Genomic DNA, 24220 nt, shown 5'->3' with positions numbered 1-24220 from the left:
ACTCATATACACAGATAGACAGACTATGCCCAGCTTCTGGTTGCTTTTCTCGAGAGACAGAAGCAGTGAAGGAAGGATGAGCTCAGACTGGTTGAAGTTTCCTGGATATAGGCAAAGAGAGGGAGAATGAAAAATATTGATGGAGTTATTAAATGAAGAGAGACTGGAGTGGACTCTCAATTTCACCTAAATAAAATTTGAATCCAAATATTACCAGGTTCGTATGTGTTATTAAGAAGGAGAAATAATTTTCAATCTACTTTCCCCGAGATTGTGCCAGAAACATAGGCATAATGAGTGTAATTGCAATATAGAAAACTTGTGTGAAGGACTTTTGAAATGGATCTGGCTTTGGGAAGGATCACAGCTCATTTGTCAATGGCAAAGACAAGAATCTTAATGATATGGGAGAAGAAATATGTGAGATGAACAAAATATACGGAAAGGCTGAAGTTTAAATTTTTAGATTTAAATTTTAGGTTGAAAAATTAGAAACAGAAAGTTAAGAAATAGAACAGATAGAAGCAGGGAAACGAGAACCACAGAAATGAGATAAGCTCAATAATCAAACAAGTTGTAGAATTAAAAAGGTAGAGTACATGATTTAAGAGAGAAACTCAGAGAGGGAAATGCTAAGGAATGGAAAGAGTGGGTAGGGGCATAAAGTTATACCTAGAGAAAAAAATAAAGGAGAACGAACAAAAAGTCAATAGAGTAGGGACACTGAGTACAAGGGATAAAGTCAGTTTGGATATTGTGGGAATTAAGAGAAGAGTTGGTGCACAGAGGCAACTTCTGGCACTAGGAGTGGAACATGGTAGCAGTGAGTTGTCAGATTATGGTGTCCTCAAGTCTCAAAGTGGCACTTTTTGGTAATATATTTAGAGGCAATGGGACTTCCCCCAGCCATTCTTGTCTACACCCATCTATAACTTAATAATCCCAAAGTTCCTATCTCTGGCCCACTTGTCTTCTAAGCTCATTCACCTGAGTGCCTGAATAAGTTTGTGCAGGGATCTGAAAGCCATCTCCATCTGGGCGTTTTTCAGGAACCTCAATATGAGACACTTCCACAATTTCAGAAGCCATCTTTGTTGACTCCATATCTGCCTTCTTTCCTGATGTTCCCTATCTGAGTGTAGAACACTATTGTTCCATTCTTCAAGCAGAAACCTGGGAGTCATCAGTGACTCATCCCCTGCCTCAACTCACACACCTCATATATCATCTGTTTTAGTCAACTATACCTTTAACTTGTCTCCACCTGTCCATTCCTTTCCACACCCAACACAAAAACTGTAGACAAATATCTCTTTTCTCTGGAACTAAAGCAACAGCCTCTAGTCTCATATCTTCCCTTAATCACGCTCCCATCACATCCGTTAACTCCCATCACATCCTCTAACTCAACTAGATGACTCTTTGAAAATGCAAGCTAGCTAGCTTATCTTACTTTTCTACCTTAAATCAAGAACATCTTGTTGTCATAAGGATTAAATCCATTTTCCTTCCCATGGCTCCAGCCTCATGTCTGCCTCTCCTGCAATTAATTCAAAATCTGCATAAAACTTTGCAGTAATTTTAATTTTTTGATTATTCTTTCTCATCTAAACTTCTGCACGTGCTTAACCCCATGCTTGGAACAGCTTTCTTGGCTCACTCTGCTCTCCATTTTGCTCACTAATCTGGTGAAACATGTGGAAATTACATACTTTTCCAGAGCGCCAGCTCTAGAAAGCAACAGGACCAGAGACAGGGAGAGGACGTAAAGCAAAGCATCAAGGAAGCAGGTGGGAGAAAAGGGGGGTGGGAATAGACATGGGAAAAGAAACAAATCAGGAGATTCCAACAGAAAGCTACATGGGTAGAAACAGAACAAGTAGAGACACATGGAAAGGGTGAAAATGAGAAAGAGAACAAGGGATGGGCGACAAGATGTGCAAGGTTTCTGACAGTCTCCATCAGATTATTGGATTGTCAAGAGATCCTTTTACTTCACAAAACCTTAAGATACAGGCATGCTAACTGTTGTAACCTCTTTTATGGATGGGGAGATAAAGACAAAAACGAAGGCAGATTATTTTTTGCAAGGGCAAAGTAGCAAATTTGAAGAGGAAGCACATCCTGGGTGTGTTGCTGAGCGTGACGGTTGTGTGAGGCCAGCTGGCAGTCACAGCAGGGTCATGTGGCCAGAAGATGAAGAGGAAGCCCAAGAAGTTCTGCAGGTTCCCAGGGGGTGAACCAGGATCCAATATAAGACTTTAAGAAAGGAAAACAAATAATATTAGTGGGGAGGGAACGGAGACTACTGAGAGCCAGAGCACATAGGCATGGACCCAAGCACTTGGGCTACAAGAGATCTAGACTAAAAGAGCTAGGAAAGATAATAAGAGAAAAGAGATACAGTGTCACCGAAAAAACAAAGCCAAACCAAAAACAAGACCTAAAAACAAGAGACAGGAAAAGCTGGGGGAGAGAAGTTCAGACAGTTAAAGAGATGCACAACTAGGAAACAAAAGAAGTGTGTGGAGGCTGAACTGTAGGTAGGACACTGAGAAGTAGAGAGAAGGAGAATGAGGGGCAACAAGATGGGAAAAAAGCAGAACAGTTGGTGTGGGTCCCAGGGACAGTGCTTGCAGCAGACATATCGCTTTCCCATTGTGGTTGGCATGAGCACGCTCAGGTCTGTTTCTGATCACCCTCTGTGGTCCATCATTTCCTTGTTTCTCTGCCATGACCTGTGATCCCAAATCTCCCCACATGACTCACAAAGGAGAACCAGAGAAGGTGTTCAGCCTACTGCCAGCTGAGAGAAAAGGTAATTATGATTTAAATTCCCAACAACCTCAATAAATCTTTGTTTTCTGGTCAGCATGGGGAAAAAAAAAATCTCCCTCTTCTCCTGTCCTACCATTCTCTTCTTCATATTCACACCCATACAAATAGAATTGTGTCCGTCTTTTGTTTTGATTTTTTTGAACCTGTGAGAGAGACAAAGGATAAAAATGAGCTGAGCTCCTGAGCAGAGAAAGTATCTGTGCATGGAGAAGGTAGGGAAACAGAATATGCCAAAGGCAGCTGGGGCATGAAAGCAGAGTGCCTGGGTGAATTTATAAAGGCACACAAAAATTCAAACATCAGCAGGTTATGGAAAGTGAGGCAAGGCGATTATTTTCAACCTACTTCCTTAAGTAGCAGGAACACGGAAATAAGCTTTGTGAATTGATTGATAGGCTTACAATTTAGAAAGTTCACATGGGAGACTGTTAAGGTAGAGCTGATGAGGGAAGGCTCTCTGGGGTGGTGGTCCATGTGAAAACGGAAGAACTTTTGTCACTTTGGGAGAAGGGATCTGTGAGAATGAGGAATATATATAAAATAATGGAAATTTTGTAGGCACCCAGAAGGATAAGACCCAGAGGAGCAGAGATAGAAAAGGAGAAAGTGAGAGGCAATGTCGAAAGGGGATAACCTCAATAAGAAATGAGATACAGAGATAAAAATTAGAGAAATTATATAGAGAGGCAAATAAATACCAAAAAAAAAAGCGTTGAAGGAAATTATGTAGAGAAAGAGTTATATCAAAATAATTCAAAGATCAGTAAAGCGTGACAACTGCTGTATAGGAAAGAGAGAAGAAAGTTGGGATCCTGTAATGCTGAAGCACAAGTCACTAGACTGGAGCATCTTCCAGCAAAACGGGTTTATCTCAGGAGTGAGTTTTCAGATTAAGGTGTCCCCAGTAGAGAGAGGTGCCCATAACATACTCCAAGAGTAATACTCCTCTCCCTGGGCAGTCTCATCTACTCTCAGGTGACGAGTGAATCTCAAGTGCATGCCTGCTAGGCAGACCTGTCTTCCCAGGTCATCCATCTGTGTACTGAAGACATTTATCCCAAGAACTTCTCCATGCCTTTCAGGAACTGACACTTCCAAAATTGGAACCAATATCTTCTTCCATGAAACTGGAAATTCTTCCTTCTTGAGTTTACTCATTTTCAGTCAAAGGGCATGAATGTCCCATTTTCTGTTGCTCGCATCCTACTCATTTTCTTCACTTGAGTACAATTGTTGTTTGCAAGATGTAAATCAGATTATATTACTTACCCACTTAAAAGTGGTGGTAATCTTTATTGCCTTAGGATTAAATCAGTTACTTTTCCTGTGGCTTTCTGTGCCTTCTGTTCACCATGGGGCCCCAGGCCATTTCTTCTGCCTCATCTCTGACGATAGTGTAAATATTTTCAGTGATTGCAATGTTCTGATCTTTCTTTTATATGTGGGCCTTTGAGCAGCTTTTCCCTGTGTTTGGTGGTGTTGCCTTGGCCCACTCTGCTCCTTAACCCATTCCCTGATCAGGGTATGTTATACTATTTCAGAGATGTCTCTCCTGACACCCAGTATGAGAGAGGGAGCAGGAAGGAAATAAGTGAGATGGGGAAAACAGATAAAGAGCAGTGTCAAGGGTGCAAGAGAAAAAGAGACAGGAGCAGAGGAGATAAAAACACATCAAAACAAAGAGAAGCATCTGGAGATACTGGCAGCAGGAAACAAGGGCAGAGACAGAAAAAACGTGCAGAGCCAACGGGGAAGGTGAAGAAGTAAAGAGAGAATTAGACCTATGGAGAAAGGGGGAGATGGTGGATGGTTCTCAGCCTCTGGTGACAATGATAGGAGTGAGTCATCCTGGAGGCCAGGTGAACCCAAAGGGCAGACCAAGATGGTCTGGGACAGGCACAGTCCCATCTAAGGAGATACTTCAGCTTCCCATGTCTTCAGTAGGAGTTTTCTTGCCATGATGTTCCCTTGGTTGTATGCTGAGACCTCCAATGGATTTCATTCCTTTCTGCAGAGGACAGCAATGCCTGTTCAGAGATCTGTGATGCAGAAGAACCCCGGGCAGCCTCAAGCTCCCCACCAAGATGTGGGCCAGGTAAGGAAGGGGGGATTGCCAGTGCTGGGCTGCAGGGTGTCAGGCAGCTGTATTCAGAGCTGAACAGCATGACCCTTATTCTTAGAATAAACTTGTTCCCTCTTTGTGTTGTAGTAGATAAATGCCAAGAAAAGAGCATCTTTTTTCTTTTACTCTTTATGCTTATTTATACTAAAGACTCAATATTGTGATCTTAACTCCTGCCCACCTCTTATTTTCTATAAAGAATAAAAGACACTTATCTAGTGCTTAGTAATAACATTATTATATTCTCATAATCTTGGATAGGTTCAAAAGAAACATGGTTCTGAGATCTACTTGTCAGAAGGACAGATCAACAACTCTCAAGCCCAAATTATAGTTTTTGTCACATGTTGGTCGTCAGGTTATTGGATTATATGGCACTTTTTTCTTTTCAAAGAACTTTGGTGAGTGAGGCTCCCTCACAAAACTTTAGGACTTATCCAGGAAAACTGTTATTATCTCTCCTTAGAGATAAGGAAATAGAAGCACAGGAAAAAGGATACTTGTTTTTTCCTGAGATCAAAATAGGAGGAAGAGCAGAGGCCCATGTCCTGAGCATCTCATTGCAGGTGATAGCTATGTGAGGTTAGTAGGAGGCCGATGTGGTCATGCAGTCAGAGCCCAAAGGGAGACCTTCAGGCTTCCAAGGGAAATAGAACAGGGCCTGATGCAGATAAGCTTCCGCTTCACAAATAAAGAATGTCAGCAGGAAAGGGAAGAAATCAAGAGAGACAATGAGAGAAGGAATGGATCCTGCTAGAGGGATTGGAGAGACTTGGAGGGACAGAGCTAGAGAGAATAAGGAGAAAAGAAATCAAGACCACCATCATTTGATATCTGCAAATCATATATCCCATAAGGAGTTAATATCCGCAATACGTAAAGAGCTCATTCAACTCAACAACAAGCAAACAAATAACCCGATTCAAAAATGGGAAGAGTATCTGAAGAGACATATTTCCAAAGAAGATATACGGATGGCCAACAGGCTCATGCAAAGATGTTCAACATCACTAATCATTAGGGAAATACAACTCAAAACCACAATGAGATATTACCTCACACCCATCAGAATGACCATTATTAAAAAGACAAGAAATAGCAAGTATTGGAGGGGATGTGGAATAAAGGGAACCTTCATATGCTACTGGTGGGAATGTAAATTTGTACAGCCACTATGGAAAACAGTAAGGGGATTCCTCAAAAAATTAAAAAGTAGAACTACCACATGAGCCAGCTATTCTACTTCTGGGTGTTTATAAAAGAACATGAAAACTCTAACTCAAAAAGATATATTCACCTCTATGTTCATTGCAACTTTATTTGCAATAGCCAAGACTTGGACACAACCTAAGTGCCCCTCAACAGATGAATGGATAAAGAAGATGTGGTGTATATATACAATGGAATACTACTCAGCCATAAAAAAGATGAAATCATGTCATTTGCAACAACATGGATAGACCTTGAGGGTATTATGCTAAGTGAAATAAGTCAGATGGAGAAAGCCAAATACCATATGATTTCATTCTTATATAGAAGATTAAAAACAACAACAAGCACACACGTAGATGCAGAGAACATATTGGTGGTTACCAGAGGGGAAGGGAGTTGGGGAGTGGGCAAAAGGGGTAAAGGGGGACATTTGTATGGTGACGGATGGCAACTAGACTTTTGGGGTGAATGTGATGTAGTCTATACAGAAGTTGCAATATAATGATATACACCTGAAATTTATATAGTGTTGTAAACCAATGTGACCTCAATAAAAAAACAATAAATAAATTTTTAAAAAGATCATCTTTGAGGAAAAAAAGATAGAAAAGCAAAGAGATAGGAGAAGTCAGGGGGAGCAGAGCCCACAAAATGAAAAATGCACAAATACTCTCCGAGTGCAGAAGCAGAAATGTTCGGAGGCAGAGCTACAGATAGGAAACTGAGAAGCAGAGAGCAGGAGAGCCAGGTGAATGAGATGGAAACAGGCAGAGCAGGGCTCAATTGGATCTCAGGTGCGGTCCTTAGAGCAGATGTCCATTTTCCCAAAAGCAGCTCACCTGTGCTCTGAACAGCCTGGCTCAGCTCATTTCCTTGTTTCTCTTCAGTGTCCTGTGATCCTGAAGCTCCCCAAAGGACCAACGAAGAAGAACCAGAGGAGGTGCCCAGCCAACTACTATGTGATGGAGAAGGTAATTGTGATTTCAATTCCCATTTAACTAGTTGAATCTTTGTTTTCCTGTCTATAGGGAGGAGAATCTCCCCCTTTTTTCTCCCCTTGTCCCCTGCTCCCCTTCAAATACCCATACAGAAGAAATGTGTAAAGCCAAGTGGAAAGGATCAAGAGTAGAGAGAGTATTAGGTGTACGGGAGGCAAGTGAGATGGGTTGTCTGTTCTCAGTCTTTGGTGATAGTGACAGGAGCCATGTTAACCTCCAGGTCAGGTGAACTCAAAGGCAGGAGGGTCTGAGGGCAGGGACATTCCCAACTAGGAGATACTTGAGCCACCTTGGTCTTCCTGGTTGTCTTGAGGTGGGTTTTCCTACTATGGTTTCCATTGGTCATACATTGGATCCTCTAAGGGATTTCATTCTATTCAGCAGAAGGCAACAGTGCCTGTTCAGAAATGTGTGATGAAGAAGAGCTCCAGGAAGCCTTGAGCCCACCACCAGAAAGTGGACCAGATAAGGGAGGTAAGGATTGTCTTGGCTGCAGGCTGTTTCTTGATGGATTTTACTCTGAGCATATTCTACAATGAAAGGTCCAGTTAATTCTCACATATAATTTTTCACATTTATCTTGGCCCTCTGGGAAAATTCAGGGAGACTGCTACACAAGAAATATTTTGGAAGAGCTGAATTACAAAGTTAGGGTGGTGATCATCCTAAATGAAGTTAGTCCAGGAAAGCTGTTACTAGTAGTAAAGAGAACACTATGGGGCTATCAGAGGTTTCGAACATTAAGCCAGTACATAGAAAAGCTAAAGTTATAAGGATAAGGGTGAAAGTGCAAGGGAGAATGTGATGATCGGTGCAACAATCCAGGCTCCTGTTTAATGGATCCTCCTCCATGAAATAGTCTTTAGGGCTGGCTTGGATAGGGGACTCATAAGGTCTATGCCTCTATCTATTTGCTTTGGATCACTTTCTTATAACTTTCAAGAAACACAGGAAAGTCAGGAACAAACAAACACACGTGAGACAAGACTTTTTAAAAATAGAAAAAAGAACAGTGAGAGTAAATGAAGTAGTGAAGTGAATAAACACATTAACAGAGTATTTGCTAAATGCTGCACCTCCAAACCAAAATGTCTAACTATTTTGTATCTAATTGTATATGCATCTTTAGATAGTAAGATGAATTCAGAAATAAGAGCTCAGTGAAACAAGTCAGAGCTCAAGTTGTTGTTGTGACAGATTCACTTGGCAGTGGATCAGGAAGACAGTCTGAGTTGGGCACAAGAGGCCCGTGATTTACACCTGTTGGTCCAAGGGTCCTACAGGACACTCTTAAGCAAGAGTCTTCAAGATGATCTCGGTGGGAACTCCATTTTTGAAGGGGTAGACCATCATGCAATATCTGAAGCTAAAAGAAGGATTTATTGCTTGCTAAGCAAGGCACGTGGTGGGAGGAGGCAATACTTATAGGACACAGTTTCTTTAAAAGAGGAAATTACTGCTTTTACATAGAGCTTTGGAAAGCTTATACTTCAGGACCTGCAGACTTTCAGAAACAGAAGTATTTGTGAATAGGTTAGCATTTAGCCATAGACACGGGCTTTCTGGAGTGTGGCTCTTACTGATTGGCTGATTTTCAGAAGTGTAAGGCTGCCACTGATTGGCTGGCTTTAAATGTGGTTAGTGATGTAAGTAGTCATTGGCCAATTGAGATGCGTTTAAAACTGGTTCTGGTTGTTACTTTTTACAATTTTCAAAGAACCGTTAGTTTTTTCCTGGAACGATAAGATCTTTTTATTTTATTCTTAGGGCTACAAGTGGAAAAATAAAAGTAGAGAAAGCAGAATGAGATGCAAAAGATAAGAAAAGCATGGCTCTGTGAGATCTCAGGTGTGATTATTGGAGCTGGTGTATTTTTTCCCCGAAAGCAGTGTATCTTAGCTCAGAATATCAGTGTGCAGCATGAGAGCACTGGGAACTCTTCTCTAATCACTGTCTTTGGATCCATGGACAGTAATTTTCTTGTTTCTCTTTAGTATCGAATGAACTAGAAGCTCTCCAAATGCATAGAGAAGGAGAATCAGAAGAGCTTACTTCTAGCCTACTACCCAGTGATGGACAAGATAATTATGACTTAAAAAATAATTAAAGCAGAAACAGAGTTCTGATAAAGAGAAAAAGACCAGAGAGGGAAAAAGGGAGATTTAAAGGAAGAGTCAGATAGAGGAAGAATTAATGGAAGATTTCAGAGAAAGAAGTAGATAAAGGGGGATCAACAAGGGTACAGAAAAGAGGATCATTGGGACAAATGAAAAGTCTTCATAAATCATGATTTTGGCCCAGGAGGAGAGCCACCAGCACGTGGAAATGAGAAATGTTCCTGTATTATGTGCTTCTCAAAAGATGTGCCAGGAGATCTGGAATCAAGGGTTGGAAGTAGCCAGGGACGTGACACAATGGGTAAGGCAGCCTCTGAGGGTCATGGGATGGGAGTGGCTCCATGGGTACCAAATATCTTGGTAGGATGGTGGAAGGGGGTCCAGTCCATCCCACTGTCCTGTTCTCTGCATTTGCTTGAGCTGACTCTTTTAGAAGAGCAGTAGGGCAAGAGATCATTATAAAGTTATGTTTATAGGCTGGGCTTTGTTGATTATATATGGATGATGTAGTAGAAATGCACTCTTAAAGATGGCACTATTTGTTCATTACACTAGTATATCAATAGTAAAGTCTTGTATTTATACAGTGATTTTCATCCCTGTCACACCCAATCTTCAGTGGAACCCAGGAAAGCCAAGTGTACTTCTACTAGTGGATAATGGTGTCATTTTGTCACAACTGTAGAAAAGCCTCAAAAGACAACTGATTCTGCCCCTTAATTGTTCGGAGGAAAGACTTCAGATCAATTATTCTTAACCCAGTACATATTTTTGGTGGATGCCCTCCAGCATGTCACTGGTTTATATAGTGATTTCTTGTAGACTTTTGCACATAGGATCTAATTTAATTCTCATAAAAAATTTTCAGACCTAGGCAGGATAGGATAACTGTCCCTAGGCCTGAGTAAACTAAAGTGCATAGGTATTTAAGAGTGTTTTTCAAAGTCCTATTGAGGAATAAAGGAAGACCCAGGGCCCATCCTGGACTCCTACCTCTCAGTTCGGTAAGCCTTTAGTTCCTTTACAAGGAACAGAGAAATGATAACCTAAACCTCTTTATAAACTGAAGCCTTCTGCAATATTATCCTAAGATTTGTAACTTCTGTTCATTTATGTTTCCTCACCTTTACCTGTCATTTTCTAGATACTGTGGATATTGGAAACAACTCTAGTTTGGGAAAACCCAAGAGGAAAAGAAGTAAGAGTGCATAAGATTTTACTTGCTTTTGGTGTTAAAAATAAGATTTTTAATGCCAGAGTTTCATTATCATTATCTACAATAATAAGTAATAACAATATGATGGCCTCTCAAAGATGTCCATATCCTAATATCTGGAACCTGTGATGCGTTATCTTACTTGGGAAAAGGGATTTTACAGATATAATTAAGCCAGGGACCTTGAAAGGAGAGATTATCCTGGATATCTGGGTGTACTCAACATAATCAAGTGGGCCTTAAAAAGTGGAGAACTGTTCCTGGCTGTGGAGAGAGGGGAAGTGACTGTGGAAGATAATAACAGAGAGACGCAATATTACTGGCTCTAAAGATGAAGGAAAGGAACAAGAAAATAGACCTGTAGAAGTTGGAAAAGTCAGGGAAACAGATTCTCCTTCATAGCCTGAAGAAAGGAATGAAGACCTTCTGACACCTTCATTTTAGCCCAGAGTGACCCTTGTCAGACTTCTGACCAACGAAACTGTAAGATAATAAATTTGCATTGTTTTAAGCCACAAAATTTGTGATCACTTGTTATGGCAGCAATAGGAGAGTAATATAGATTTTGGTTATCAGAAGTAGGATGCAGCTATAGCACATTCCTAAAATTTGAAAGTGATTTTGGAATTGGGCAATGGGCGGTGGGAAATGGGCAATGGAAAGAATTTTAAGTAAAATGATAGAAAATGTCTACAGGGCCTTGAGCAGTGTTAATAGAAATATGGTGCCAAAGGCTCTGCTAGTGAGGACTCAGAAGTGAAGAACATGGTAGAGAAAACCTATATTGTCTTAGAGAAGACGTAAATCATGCAGAACAGACTGTTAGTAGAAATATGGACATTAAAGGTGTCAGTAGTAAGGGCTCAGAAGGAAATAAGGAACATGCTTTTGAAAACTGGAGGAAAGGGGATCCTTATTAGATAGAGACAGAAGGCTTAGCAAAATTCTATCCTGCAGATAGGTAGAAAGCAGAACTTTCTGGATATGTAGCTGAGGAGATTTCTAAGCAAAGTGACAAAGGTGCAGCTGGTTTTATTTTATTGCTTATGGTAAAATGTGAGCAGAAAGAGGGAAATTGAGGTAAGAATTGCTAAACAAAAAGAATCAGGACTTGATGATTTGGAAAATTCTCAGCATTTCCAGGTTGCGAAAGGTGCTAAAATTAGGAGATTTACTATCAGGAAACTGTGCTCTGTAGAAGGGACCAAGACTGTGGCTGTACGACTTTTTGAGAAGTAGCTAAAGGTCACATAAAAGGTTATTTGGAGAGATTAAGTGTGTGACTCTAGATTCCCTCAGCCAGCACAGCAGAAGTAAAAAATAGGTATATAATTACACAGGAAAGATCTGTGAAGGAACCTCTTTTCTAATGAAGTAAATCTCACATACATGGGAGAACTCTATGATTCTTGAGAAGTTTATGCCTGCAGAAACAGAGATGTCCGTGTTCTAGTCCCTGGAACCTGTAATCTCTCACTTTATTGGGCAAAAGAGACTATGAAGATGTGGTTAAGTTAAGAATATTGAGATGGGAAGATTATCCTGTATTATCTGGGTAGCTGCAATCAAATCACTCTGGTCCTTAAAATCAGAAAACTTTTCTTGTTGTGGAGAGAGGGACATGTGACTATGGAATTATCATCAGAGAGACACAATGCAGCTGGCTTTGAAGGTGAACATGGGGGACAATGAGCCAAGAAATGTGGGCAGCCTTCAGAAGCTGGAAAATGTAAAGAAATTATCCCCTACTGCCTCCAAAAAGGGTAGCCATAGCCCTGCATCAGAATCATGGCATCAGCCTCCATCAGCCAAAAGCAGGCACTTATGCAGGAGTTTCCATGAGGGGCCCAGACCAGTCAGTCAGCACCACAGTTCACTTCTACAGTCACGGCCCCAGAGGTAGGGTCTCTTTAATCTGCCAGTCTGTCCTTTTCCATGTGGCAGACCAAGCATCTAGGCCATGTACAGAAGCCCAGCTGTCTGACTTCTGCTGACCGGAGGAGTGACCACATCCACTTTCTGTTCTGCAAAGCTGGCTCTAAGGCTGAGCAGCCACAGGAGCCCAGTGGACATCGGTTGTCAACTTAGCCAAAAACTAGGGCACCAGGCCCCTGCCACCAGGGGAATCTTGGTGAACTGAGGACCGCACTGAGGCTGAGGTTTGCTCCAGGCTGTGAATGGGAATAAAAAACCAAGGTGCCAATAGCGCCATGTCCCTGCATTTGTGAATATAGCATTTCTGTTTGAAGAGAAAAGCTTTTAGACCCTCTCTGCTTTGTATGTCCTGAAGTCTCAGTTGACCCACCTCAAAATGGGAATCTCAAGTGGGAGAGTCACAAGGCCTCCCTCCATGGATTGGGGCTTTACTTTTGGTGGTAAAAAATCTAACAGCTGGCTGCTATTACGTTCATGAGAATGATAACAAGATACCATCTCTTTACCCAGTGCCATGGTCTTCTCACATTCGCACATTTTCATATCATTCCCAAGAAAGCAAAAACACAACACGGAAACCTCCAGGAACTCCAGGTGCCAGATTAAATGTAAGTGAGAGGATTTGTATTACAACCTGAAGTACAGAGATTGTTTAATGAAAACCGTTGACGTCCAAGTTGAGGCTGCCTCCTGACTTGAGCACAGTATTTCACCCATGATGTTATTCAGCTATAAGGAGTATGCCTCCTCCGTGCACACTTGAACTTACATGAAAACACTTGAAAAGGGAACATACCGATATATAACCACGACAGTTATCATTCCATCTGAGGTACCAGCAGTTTATTTTCTAACTTTGTTTTTTAAAATTTTCTAAGGAAAGTCATCTCCTATAGTCTCCAAGGTCCATGCAGAGTAAAATACAACTCTAATCATCAGCCTGACACTGCTACACTTGGAGTTAAGAATTTTGCCCCATTCTTGGGGCAAGTCTGAAAAGAACACTTGAAAACTACTGACATATAAGGCTTTGAGAATTATATTTACAGCTCTGAATAATTAACTTTAGTCTTTTTTTTTTTGAAGAAAAAAAGAAAGGGCATTCCTGGACAAGAAATAGAAGGAAGTGGCAGAGAAACACACATCAACAAGGTAAGCAGGCAAAGTGAAGCAGTCACACCTTTTGAGTTTGCGAAGGCAGCACATCTTGTATTCTTGCCACCTGCGGTCTCCTGAGGACCATGACAGTTTCCTTGTTACTATGTCACTTAGGACATAGGAAGACGCTGTAGCAAAGAGGCCCCCCAGTACAGTAGCTTCAACATAATGGTTTAATTCTCATACATGTAATAGTCCAGAGCTAAATGATCCAGGGCTAATAGGAAGGCATGGCCATCCTCAGTATGTGGATTCTTTCTTGGGTCAAGAAATTTTCAGTAGTTTGGAAAGATGTTCCAAGGAGGGTAAACGAAGAAAGCAGACTGGATGTGTATGTGTGTGTGTGCCTGTGTTAAAAAAAAATATATGTATAAAATGTATATTTGTATAAAAATGTTTTTATATACGTATACATCTTAATTTATACATAATTTCTCTATATAGAGAGAGACATAGATATATAGAAAAATCAATGGCAGTTCATCCACAAAAATATGTGCGGTGGTTATATTTGGTCATTGGTGATGTTTATATTTTTATTTGTGTTTTTAAATGTATATTCAAAATATTAAACATGTTCAACTTTTGTAATGAAAAAGCATTATTTAAATAGTAACCTATACAAAGAGAAAAGGCTAGGAGGATATATTTAAAAAAATTTTTTTTATTGCAGTAACATTGGTTTATAACATTATATAAATTTCAGATGTACATCATTATATTTTGATTTCTGTGTAGATTACATCATGTTAACACTCGAAGACTAATTACAATCCGTCACCACACACATGAGCCTAATCACCTCTTTGGCCCTCCTCCCTCCCCCCTTCCCTTCTGGTAACCACTGCTCTAACCTCTGTCTCTGTGTAATTGTTGCTTGTTGTTTTTATCTTCTATTTATGAGTGAGAACATACGATATTTGACCTTCTCCCTCTGACTTATTTCGTTTAGCATAATACCCTCAAGGTCCATCCATGTTGTCATAAATGGCCAGATTTCATAATTTTTTATGGCTGAGTAGTATTCCATTATGTACATATAGCACATCTTCTTTATCCATTCATCCCTTGATGGGCACCTAGGTTGTGTCCAAGTCTTGGCTATTGTGAATAATGCTGCAGTGAACAAAGAGGTGCATGTATCTTTATGCATTTGTGTTTTCAGGTTCTTTGGATAAATACTCAGCAGTGGAATAGCTGGGTCATATGGTATTTCTATTCTTAATTTTTTGAGGAATCTCCATACTGTTTTCCATAGTGGCTGCACCAGTTTGCACGCCCACCAGCAGTGAATGAGTGTTCCCTTTTCTCTACATCCTCTCCAACACTTGTTTCCTGTGTTGTTAATTATAGCCATTCTGATGGGAATGAGGTGATATCTCATTGTAGTTTTGCTTTGCATTTCCCTGATAGTGATTTTGAACATCTTTTCAGGTGCCTGTTGGCCATCCATATATCTTCTTTGGAAAAAAGTCTGTTCAGATCTTTTGCCCATTTTTCAACTGGGTTGTTAGTTTTATGTTATTGAGATGTATCAGTTATTTATATATTTTGGATATTAACCCCTTATCAGATATATAGTTTGCAAAATCTTCTCCCAATTGTTAGATTGTCTTTTCATTTTGTTGATGGTCTCCTTTGCTGTGCAGAAGCTTTTCAGTTTGATGTAGTCACACTTGTTTATTTTTTCTATTGTTTCCCTTGCCTGGTCAGACGTGGTACTTGAAAATCTGCTAAGACCAATGTCGAAGAGCATACTCATACTGCCTATGTTTTCTTCTAGAAGTTTCATGGTTTCCGGTCTTACATTCAAGTCTTTAATCCACTTTGAGTTAACTTTTGTGTGTGTTGTAAGATAATGGTCTACTTTCATTCTTTCACCTTTGGCTGTCCAGTTTTCCCAACACCATTTATTGAAGAGACTTTTCTTTCGCCATTTTATGTTCTTGGCTTCCTTGTCAAAAATTAGCAGTCCATAGATGTGTGGGTTTATTTCTGGGCTCTCAGTTCTGTTCCATTGATCTGTGTGTCTGTTTTTGTGCCAGTACCATGCTGTTTTGATTATTATAGCTTTGTAGTATATTTTGAAATAAGGGAGTGTGATTCCTGCAGCTTTGTTCTTTTTTCTCAGGATTCTTCTGGCTATTCGGGATCTTTTGTTGCTCCATATAAATTTTAGGATTCTTTGTTCTCTTTCTGTGAAAAATATCATTGGAACTTTGATAGGGATTGCATTGAGTCTATAGATTGCTTTAGGAAGTATGAACATTTAACTATGTTAATTATTCCAATCCAAGAGCACATACTATCTTTCCATTTCTTTGTGTCTTCTTCAATTTCTTTCAACATTGTTTATGGTGTACAGATCTTTCACTTCTTTGATTAAGTTTATTCCTAGGTATTTTATTCTTTTTGTTGCAATTGTAAATGGGATTGTCTTCTTAACTCTTCTTTCTACTCCTTTGTTGCTAATATCTAGAAACACTGATTTTTGTATGTTGGTTTTGAATCCTGCAACTTTACCATATTCATTTATTGTTTCTAAAAGTTTTTTGGTGGATTCTTTAGACTTTTCTATACATAAAATCATGTCATCTGCAATTAGTGACAGTTTCACTTCTTCCTTTCCAATTTGGATCCCTTTTATTTCTTTTTGTTGCCTTATTGCTCTGGCTAGGACTTCCAATACTATGTTAAATGAGAGTGGTGAAAGTGGGCCTCCTTGTCTGGTTCCTGTTCTTAGAGGGATAGCTTTTAGTTTTTCTCCATTAAAAATGACATTAGCTGTGGGTTTGTCATATAAAGCCTTTATTATGTTGAGGTACTTTCATTCTATATCTATTTTATTTGGAGTTTTTATCACAAATGGATGCTGTATCTTGTCAAATGCTTTCTCTGCATCTATTGAGATGATCATGTGATTTTTATTCTTCATTTTGTTAATGTGGTGTCGATTGATTTGTGGATGTTGATCCATCCCTGTATCCTTGGAGTAAATCCCACTTGATCATGGTGTATGATCTTTTTAATGTATTGTTGTATTCGATTTGCTCGTATTTTGTTGAGGATTTTTGCATCAATGTTCATTAGTGATATTGGCTTATAATTTTCTTTTTTTGTGATGTCCCTGTCTGGTTTTGGTATCAAGGTAATGTTGGCTTCATAGAATGAGTTAAGAAGCTTCCCCTCCTCTTGAATTTTTTTGAAAGAGTTTGAGAAAGATAGGTATTAAGTCTTCTTTGAATGTTTGCTAGAATTCACCAGGAAAGGCGTCTGGTCCTGGACTTTTATTTTTTGGGAGATTTTTGATTACTGTTTTGATCTCCTTACTGGTGATTGGTCTATTCAAATTCTGTATTTCTTCTTGATTCAGTTTTGGAAGGTTGTATGATTCTAAGAATTTATCGATTTCTTCTAGATAATCCAATTTGTTGGCATATAGCTTTGCATAGTATTCTCTTATAATCCTTTGTATTCTGAGGTGTCCGTTGTAATTTCTCCTCTTTTGTTTCTGATTTTATTTATTTGAGCCATCTCTCTTTTTTTCCTGGTGAGTCTAGCTAAAGGTTTGTCAATTTTTTTTTATCTTTTCAATGAATCAGCTCTTAGTTTCATTGATTTTTTTCTATTGTTTTTTCTGCTCTATTTCATTTATTTCTGCTCTGATTTTTATTATTTCCTTCCTTCTACTGATTTTGGGCTTTGTTTATTCTTCTTTCTCCTGTTCCTTTAGGTGTACTGTTAGATTGTTTATTTGAGATTTTTCTTGTTCATTGAGATAGACCTGTATTGCTCTAAACTTCCCTCTTAGAACCACTTTGGCTGTATCCCATAAATTTTGGCATATTGTATATTCATTTTCATTTGTCTCCAGGTATTTTTTAATTTCTCCTTTGATTTATTCTTTGACTCAATTGTTGTTCAGTAGCATTTTGTTTAATCTCCACATATTTGTGGCTTTTCTGATTTTTCCTGTAGTTGATTTCTAGTTTATACAGTTGTGGTGAAAAAAGGCGTTGGCATTGTTTCAGTCTTCTTAAATTTATTGAGACTTGTTTTGTGGCCTAATATATGATCTATCCTGGAGATTGTTCCATGTGCATTTGAAAAGAATGTGTGTTCTGAGGTTTTTGGATGGAATGTTCTGTATATATCTACTAAGTCCATTGGCTCTAATGTGTCATTTAAGGCTGATGTTTCCTTTTTGATCTTCTGTTTGGATTCTCTATCCATTGATGTAAGGGAAGTGTTAAAGTTTCCTGCTATTATTGTGTTACTGTCTATTTCTCCTTTTATGTCTGTTAATAATTTCTTTATATATTTAGGTGCTCCTATGTTGAATGCATAGACATTTACAAGTGTTATATCCTGGGAGGATAATTTTGAACAAGTTAATTGTGGCTATCCCCAGGTGATGTTTCATATAATTTTTATTTTCTAAATTTCCAGTAATGCATATGTATTACTTCTAAACAGGTGCCTGAAATCTTGTTTATTTAGTAATGGTTTAAGGAACTCCCTTCTCCTAGACAATGAGGGTGAGCCCTCATTTTCCACAAGATTGACGATTGAATCAGTAGCTCTATATAATAAGATTTTAGAATCCAATTAAAAATTATTAATTTTCAGCAATTTAGGTGTATTATGTTATCACCAAATTACATGGCTGCCCTGTTTGGTGAAAGTGTACAGATTTGTTTGGAAAGAAAAAAAAAAGGATTGCATCCATTTTAAGAATGGTTATTTTCAAATTCTGAATACTTGGATTTAATCATAATATTTTTGTTTAGGTTTATGTGTTTGTAGATAAATTCTAAATCACTTCTTTTCAAGGTACAATGAAATCTCGTATGTAATTTAAAGACTGTCCCTTCTAAAAGTAGAGAATGCTCTGGTCACCTGCTAGAGATCCTTTCCCACTAACTTCCTTTCTTGTCTGAGTGTATGGTGAAACGGAGTTCAGTATTGAATCCAGCATTCCCTCACTTGCTTTTGGTCTCACATGTCATCTGCTGTTTTGCTCAACTTCATATTTTCCCCTGCCAATCCCCAGACAAGAGAAAAGTTGGTGGCCAGTTGGTCTCAAGTAGAGAGAATGTGAAAAGGAATCTGCAAGACCCTGCCAAGACTAGGGATAAGATAAAGTTTGTGTCACTCCCACTTTGCCCTGCAGGTCAATACAAATTTTGCTAAGGTTTGGGGGAATATACATCCTCATTAGCTTTTTGCTAGTCAAGCTTACCAGTCAATTTGAGGGCTGTGGAATCTAGAAAGCAAACTTGTTTGGAGCCACGATTATAAATTGTTTGTATTTATATCATAGTTCTTATCTGCCCAAGGCCTAAATCTTTTTGCTCTGAGTTTTATCTCCTTTTCCTGGAAATTCCTTTACCTTATATCATTGGTTTATTAAAATGGCTGGCTTGGAGAATCCAAGTGGAAAGCAAGTTCATATTCTCACTGACCTTTCAAACCTATCCCCTAGATGAGTTTCCTGTCTTGGGCAAGCCTTGTAGCCTTTCTCTTTCCTTGTCACAAGAGTAAGAATCTCTTTCCAGTAGTTGAGAGTCCTTTCTGGCCTAATATTAAAACTTCATTATTTTCTCCGTTTCAAAGCACCTCCCCTCCTTCAGTCACCATTTAATCTAAAGACCAGAAAGTGGGATTATTTTACCAAGCAATAGGTCCATTTTGGGTTTGATTGAAGGAAATATTCTTTTAATTTTGCTATTTTAATATGTTCATAGTCTGCTTAGAGTTTACAGCATTTAGGACTGGGTAGTCTGGAAAATATTTCTTCATGGGGTCTACATAACCCCACCCAGCACTACCAGATGGTAGTCATTTGATGGTGGGCATTGAATGCAGAAAGAAGGAAGTGAATTTGTCTTCTTGCCTTAGAAAATAAAACACATTTGAATGATAGCAAACGCTGAGATGCATATCCACAGTCGATTAACTTGCAAATGGAGGAAGTTTCTTTGCTGTAACATCTACTAACTCAATCCTTAATTATTCTTTGAAACTAAGGTTTTGGAGGACTCAATTCTACCCATTTCTCTTGTTTAGCCTTCTTCTGGTTAGTTTCTTAGATTCTAATATCTTTGTCCAAACCCAGGTGAACAAAATCCTTGGTCAAATTTACTATCACTTTCAGCACAAATGTACAAATAACTTCATTCAAGGTGATGTGTATCACATGTGTCTCACCTGTGAAGCCCACCAGAAGGTTTCCTTTAACTCAAAGACCTTCTATTTATTCCTGTCTCTCCACGAAGAGAAATTGGAAATGCCCTCACTTAATTTTGTGGTTTTTGTCTCAATTTTCTTTGAAAATGTTAGTTTCTGTAATGTGAGTAGCCATCTTGTTCTCATATATTTGTTGGAAAGACTAAATAAATTAGTAGGTGTACAATTGACATCTATCAGGCACTCAACACATGGCTGACATATAAATGAAATGCTGATTTCAATTGTGTGTTTTATTAATGTGGGGTTATGAGAAATAAAATAGAAGGTGAGCCTAAGATTAGCCATCTAATTCTTGGTAGCTTAAAGACTAGGGATTATATATTTTTCTTTATACGTTAGATAGACTTTTGGGAAGTTACATTTAAACGGAAATTTTGGAAATCACTAATATATACAATGTAACTGCATGTCTGTGACTGTCATTATATTTTTCTATTTTCTCAGGGAACATGAGAGGCAGATCTAAAGTCCACTTGACTGCTAGTGACAGAGCCCGAAAGAAAAGAGTCCAGTCAAGTGGTAAAGAAGAAAAGGGGAATACATTTTCAATAACTAAATAGCTCATTTCTTGTGCTTTACTCTGTGTTTTTAGTAATAACCCATTTCTCTAATTGCTTTATATAGCTTTACTAACTGTTGACAAATGTATACAACTTAGTCCATTTTCAAAATGTGTTATGGAGAGAAAGAAGGAAATCCCACAAACACGTAACTTGGTGATAGGCCTAAACCAGACCCCATGGATCCAGGCGTCACTTCAGTGCTGCTGTCTCCACTGAACTGATAACTTTCAAGCTGGAAATAGTCTATTGCCATATAAAGGGTATACATAACCCACAAATTATTTAGCTGACACTTCTCTTGCTGTACAGAGAGTCACAGGTTGCATATCACTGGTGACCTGGAGTCGTGGTCAGAAGACTATATCTGCCTCTTCTCTTGACTGTGTGGGCTTAGGCATGTCACTTGGCCACTTTTACGTGTATCCTCAACTGTGAAGCAAGAGAGAGAATTAAGCTAACCATTTTTCTCAGTCCATCCTAGTTCTAATAGTCTACCTAACTCAAAACTGGTCTCAGGACCACGGACAGCTCCCCCTCTCCCATCCTGGCTCTGAAACGTCTGCTGAAAGGGCAGCATCAGCTACAGATCCTCCTTGAATTAGTTCATTTGAACACCTATACCCCTGCTTCTTTGGAATCAGGTCTCCAGCCTCCCTCCCTCTATGCAATTTGTAGATTATTCTAGAGCTTCCTGAGCTCCTCTTTCAGCTATGGAGAAAGCTGAAGTGAGGGAGAGATAAAGCAAAGCAGAGAACAAACAGAAGGCAGACCCTATATCCATTAGGTTTACCCTATCATTATCCTCTCTCTGCTTGCTCAGTCAGAGCTCAAATAGGAAGGTAAAAGTGTGGTCTCTCACTCTGTCTCCAGCTACCTAACTGGAGGGAAATAGGATAGATGATGACTTCCCTTCTGAACATGACAGAAGCTGTATGTTTCATTGTCATGTAAGAATCAGTGAGGCTGACTAGATTGGGGGTTAAGATAGTTTTATTGAAGCCTGATTTCTCTTCTAAAGCCTTCTGTCTGTGTGAGATTTGAAAGGTGAGATAGAGGTAGACATTCTGTAGTTATATATCAAAAATACCACTGGAAGAAAGACTTCGAAATTCTAGAGACTTGTGGAATAGTTTCCTAAGTGCCCCTGTGCCTTTATAGGAATGACCTCAACAGGGGAGGAAGGATGCATGTACAATCGCAAAATGAAACATAACGAAGAAATCTTCTCTTTCAGGGTCAAGAAAGTACACAGATAAAAGTGTAGATTTTCACTCTCAAATACTTCCTGTGACTTGTGGTCTGGTGAAGGGGATGTTACATAAGAGGAAATTGAACCGAGGTGGGTTTCAAGGTCTACTTTAATTTGCAACTTCTATCTGAAGGAATCACAAGGAGTGCTGGAATTACCTATGTGAATTACCTATCATTCAAGGAATTGGGGCCACAGTTTGGCTTGAGAGAAGAAGGAAGTGATCCCTAAGATGATATTTTCACACGTTAAGAAATCATACATGTTGAGTGCTCAGTCCCACATGGAAGTGTCCGTGGCGATGCTCAAACAACCAAAGAGAAGTGAACCAGAAATAAAAGGGAAGAGGGCCATAGCCTCCACCTTCATATCCTCTTTCCCTTCTGGATCAGCAGCAGCAGCACCAGGGAAGGGTGCTTCATGTAGTGAGAAGATCACAGAACTTAGAATCAGAAAGCCTGAGTCCCAGCCTCAGCTATGCCAAGGGTGACAAATTCATCTGAATAGAGAATGGGACCTTTCTGAGCTTGAAATTTCTCATTTAAAAAAGAGATAATTAAAAATCTACCTCATGGGGTAGCTATGAGAAATTAATTTACCTAATTGATGTAAAATGTTTAAATAGCTTAAGTGAAATATAATTCACATATCATACAATTCACCACTGAGAGTGTACAATTCAATGTTGAGTTTTGTTTATATATTCACAGGATTATACAACCATCACCACAATCTAATTTTAGAACATTTTTGTTCACACCACACTAAAGAAAACTCCACGTCTATTAGCAGTCAATGCCCATTCCCACCTCACCCCACCGCCTAGTCCTAAGCAAACACAAATCTATTTTCTGCTTTATAAATTGGCGTATTCTAGGTATTTCAAATAAATGGAATCATATGATATGTGGCCTTTTGTGAATGGCTCTTTCACTTAGCATGATGTTTTCAAGGTTCATTCATGTAATAGTGTGTATTAGTTCTTCATTCCTTTTTATTGCCAAATGATATAATGTTTCATGGAACCATATTTTGTTTATCCATTCATTAATTTGGGTTTTTTCCACTCTTTGGCTATTACGAACAATGCTGTTTTGAAATTCATGTACCAAGTTTTTCTGTGAACATATGTTCTCAATACTTTTGAACATATACCCAGGAGTGGAATCACTGGTTATTATGGTAATTGTATGTTTAATTTATTGAGAAAACACTAAAATGTTTTCCACAGTGGCTGCACTAATATATATTCCCACCAGCAGTGTATCCTTGCCAACACTTTTTATTGTTTGCCCTTTTTATCATGTTCATCCTAGTGGGTGTGAAGTGGCATCTCACTGTGGCTTTAGTTTGCATTTCTCGAATGACTTATGATGCTTAGCATATTATTATCTTTTACACATAAATTAAATTTTTCACTGGATAATATTTCACAATTATTTTTGATATCACCTATCCATGATTTCAAGAATGAGAAAATCTGTGCTCAATAATGCCATTAAACTGAATGAAAAATGTTGTAATAAAGGGCACAGATATTGCTGTGGTACCATTCTGAGCCACAGGGCACCCACCTGAGATCTGAGTGCAACTTGAGGTTCTGCCTCCACATTGCCCCCAGGGTCGTCTGCAGACTGTAGCCTGTTCTCTATCCCCAGGAAATTGAAATCCTCTCATCCTTCATAATCACTTGCTTTTCTTTCATAGTTGATTTTTAAATACTTCTAAAAGGTTGATTTTGATGATAATTATCACTTTTTTGTTGCACAAATGTTAAAGAAATGTTATTACAAAGCAGGAAATCTCCTTTAATGGGACTTAGAGGCTGGGTTTGGGAATTCTCAAGTCTGAAAGGAGAGGACAGACTTTCCTGCTTTTGATCTCGAGCCCAAATTGGGTGTCTCCAGATCTGGTATAAGGCCACTGTCTGAGTTCTGAGAACCAAGAATGCTCAGGATCAACTTACCCTGGTCTTACAGGAGCCTTGGTGAAGAGCATACAGCGTGAAGATGGAAACTGGCTGACTCCCAGGGAATTTGAAGTCAATGGAGGCTTCGCAAGATCAAAGAACTGGAAGCTGAGTGTACGCTGTGGTGGGAGGCCCCTACGATGGCTGATGGAGGTATTCCAGTGACAGGGGCTGGGAGATCTGACTTTCCTTGCTGCATCCTAAGGATAAGATCACTATTTGCTCACCAAATATTTGTTGAGTTATAGCTGAAGCCACGATGCACCAGAGTTTATCCTCTCACCCAGGGAGAGGTGTCCCACATGCATAACCTCAGTACAATGCATCACATCAGTGTGGTACAAGGGGCTCTGTCAGGGTAGATGCAGGAGCTTGGAGGAGGGAAAGGTCATTCTGACTAAGGTGAATGCAGACAACTTTATGCAGTGAAAGAAGAAGACAGTGTACAGTCAAACAAGAGGAAAAAAGACACTTCAGAGAAAGAATGACATGGAAACCAGGACCACGACTAAAGTAGGTCTGTGGGTTGAGGTAGACGGATTGTGTGTGATGAGGCATAATCCATCAATTGGGGTTGTTTGTGGAGAGATT

At 39.2% G+C, this 24220-nt stretch overlaps 1 protein-coding gene across 12 annotated transcripts in view; it reads left to right on the top strand.

Annotated features, from left to right (window-relative positions):
• The window catches only part of LOC124228780 (nuclear body protein SP140-like), a 70266-nt gene that overhangs the window by 37401 nt on the left and 8645 nt on the right, over nucleotides 1-24220 (top strand). For 8 of the 12 annotated variants that reach the window (XM_046643612.1, XM_046643622.1, XM_046643621.1 and 5 more), the window contains 10 exons: nucleotides 2774-2818; nucleotides 4853-4933; nucleotides 7060-7143; nucleotides 7552-7644; nucleotides 9472-9588; nucleotides 10432-10485; nucleotides 13525-13590; nucleotides 20293-20367; nucleotides 21646-21750; nucleotides 23640-23782. In XM_046643612.1, the coding sequence (XP_046499568.1) occupies nucleotides 2774-2818; nucleotides 4853-4933; nucleotides 7060-7143; nucleotides 7552-7644; nucleotides 9472-9588; nucleotides 10432-10485; nucleotides 13525-13590; nucleotides 20293-20367; nucleotides 21646-21750; nucleotides 23640-23782 (863 nt within the window). The remainder of the gene's footprint in view (nucleotides 1-2773; nucleotides 2819-4852; nucleotides 4934-7059; nucleotides 7144-7551; nucleotides 7645-9471; nucleotides 9589-10431; nucleotides 10486-13524; nucleotides 13591-20292; nucleotides 20368-21645; nucleotides 21751-23639; nucleotides 23783-24220) is intronic. The other 4 variants (XM_046643623.1, XM_046643618.1, XM_046643615.1 and 1 more) reach the window with 3 other exon arrangements.

Source organism: Equus quagga, chromosome 17, assembly GCF_021613505.1.
Source record: "Equus quagga isolate Etosha38 chromosome 17, UCLA_HA_Equagga_1.0, whole genome shotgun sequence".
Lineage (NCBI taxonomy): Eukaryota > Metazoa > Chordata > Mammalia > Perissodactyla > Equidae > Equus > Equus quagga.
The sequence above is the reverse complement of the archived record's forward strand: the minus strand, read 5'-3'. Positions and strand labels throughout refer to the sequence as shown.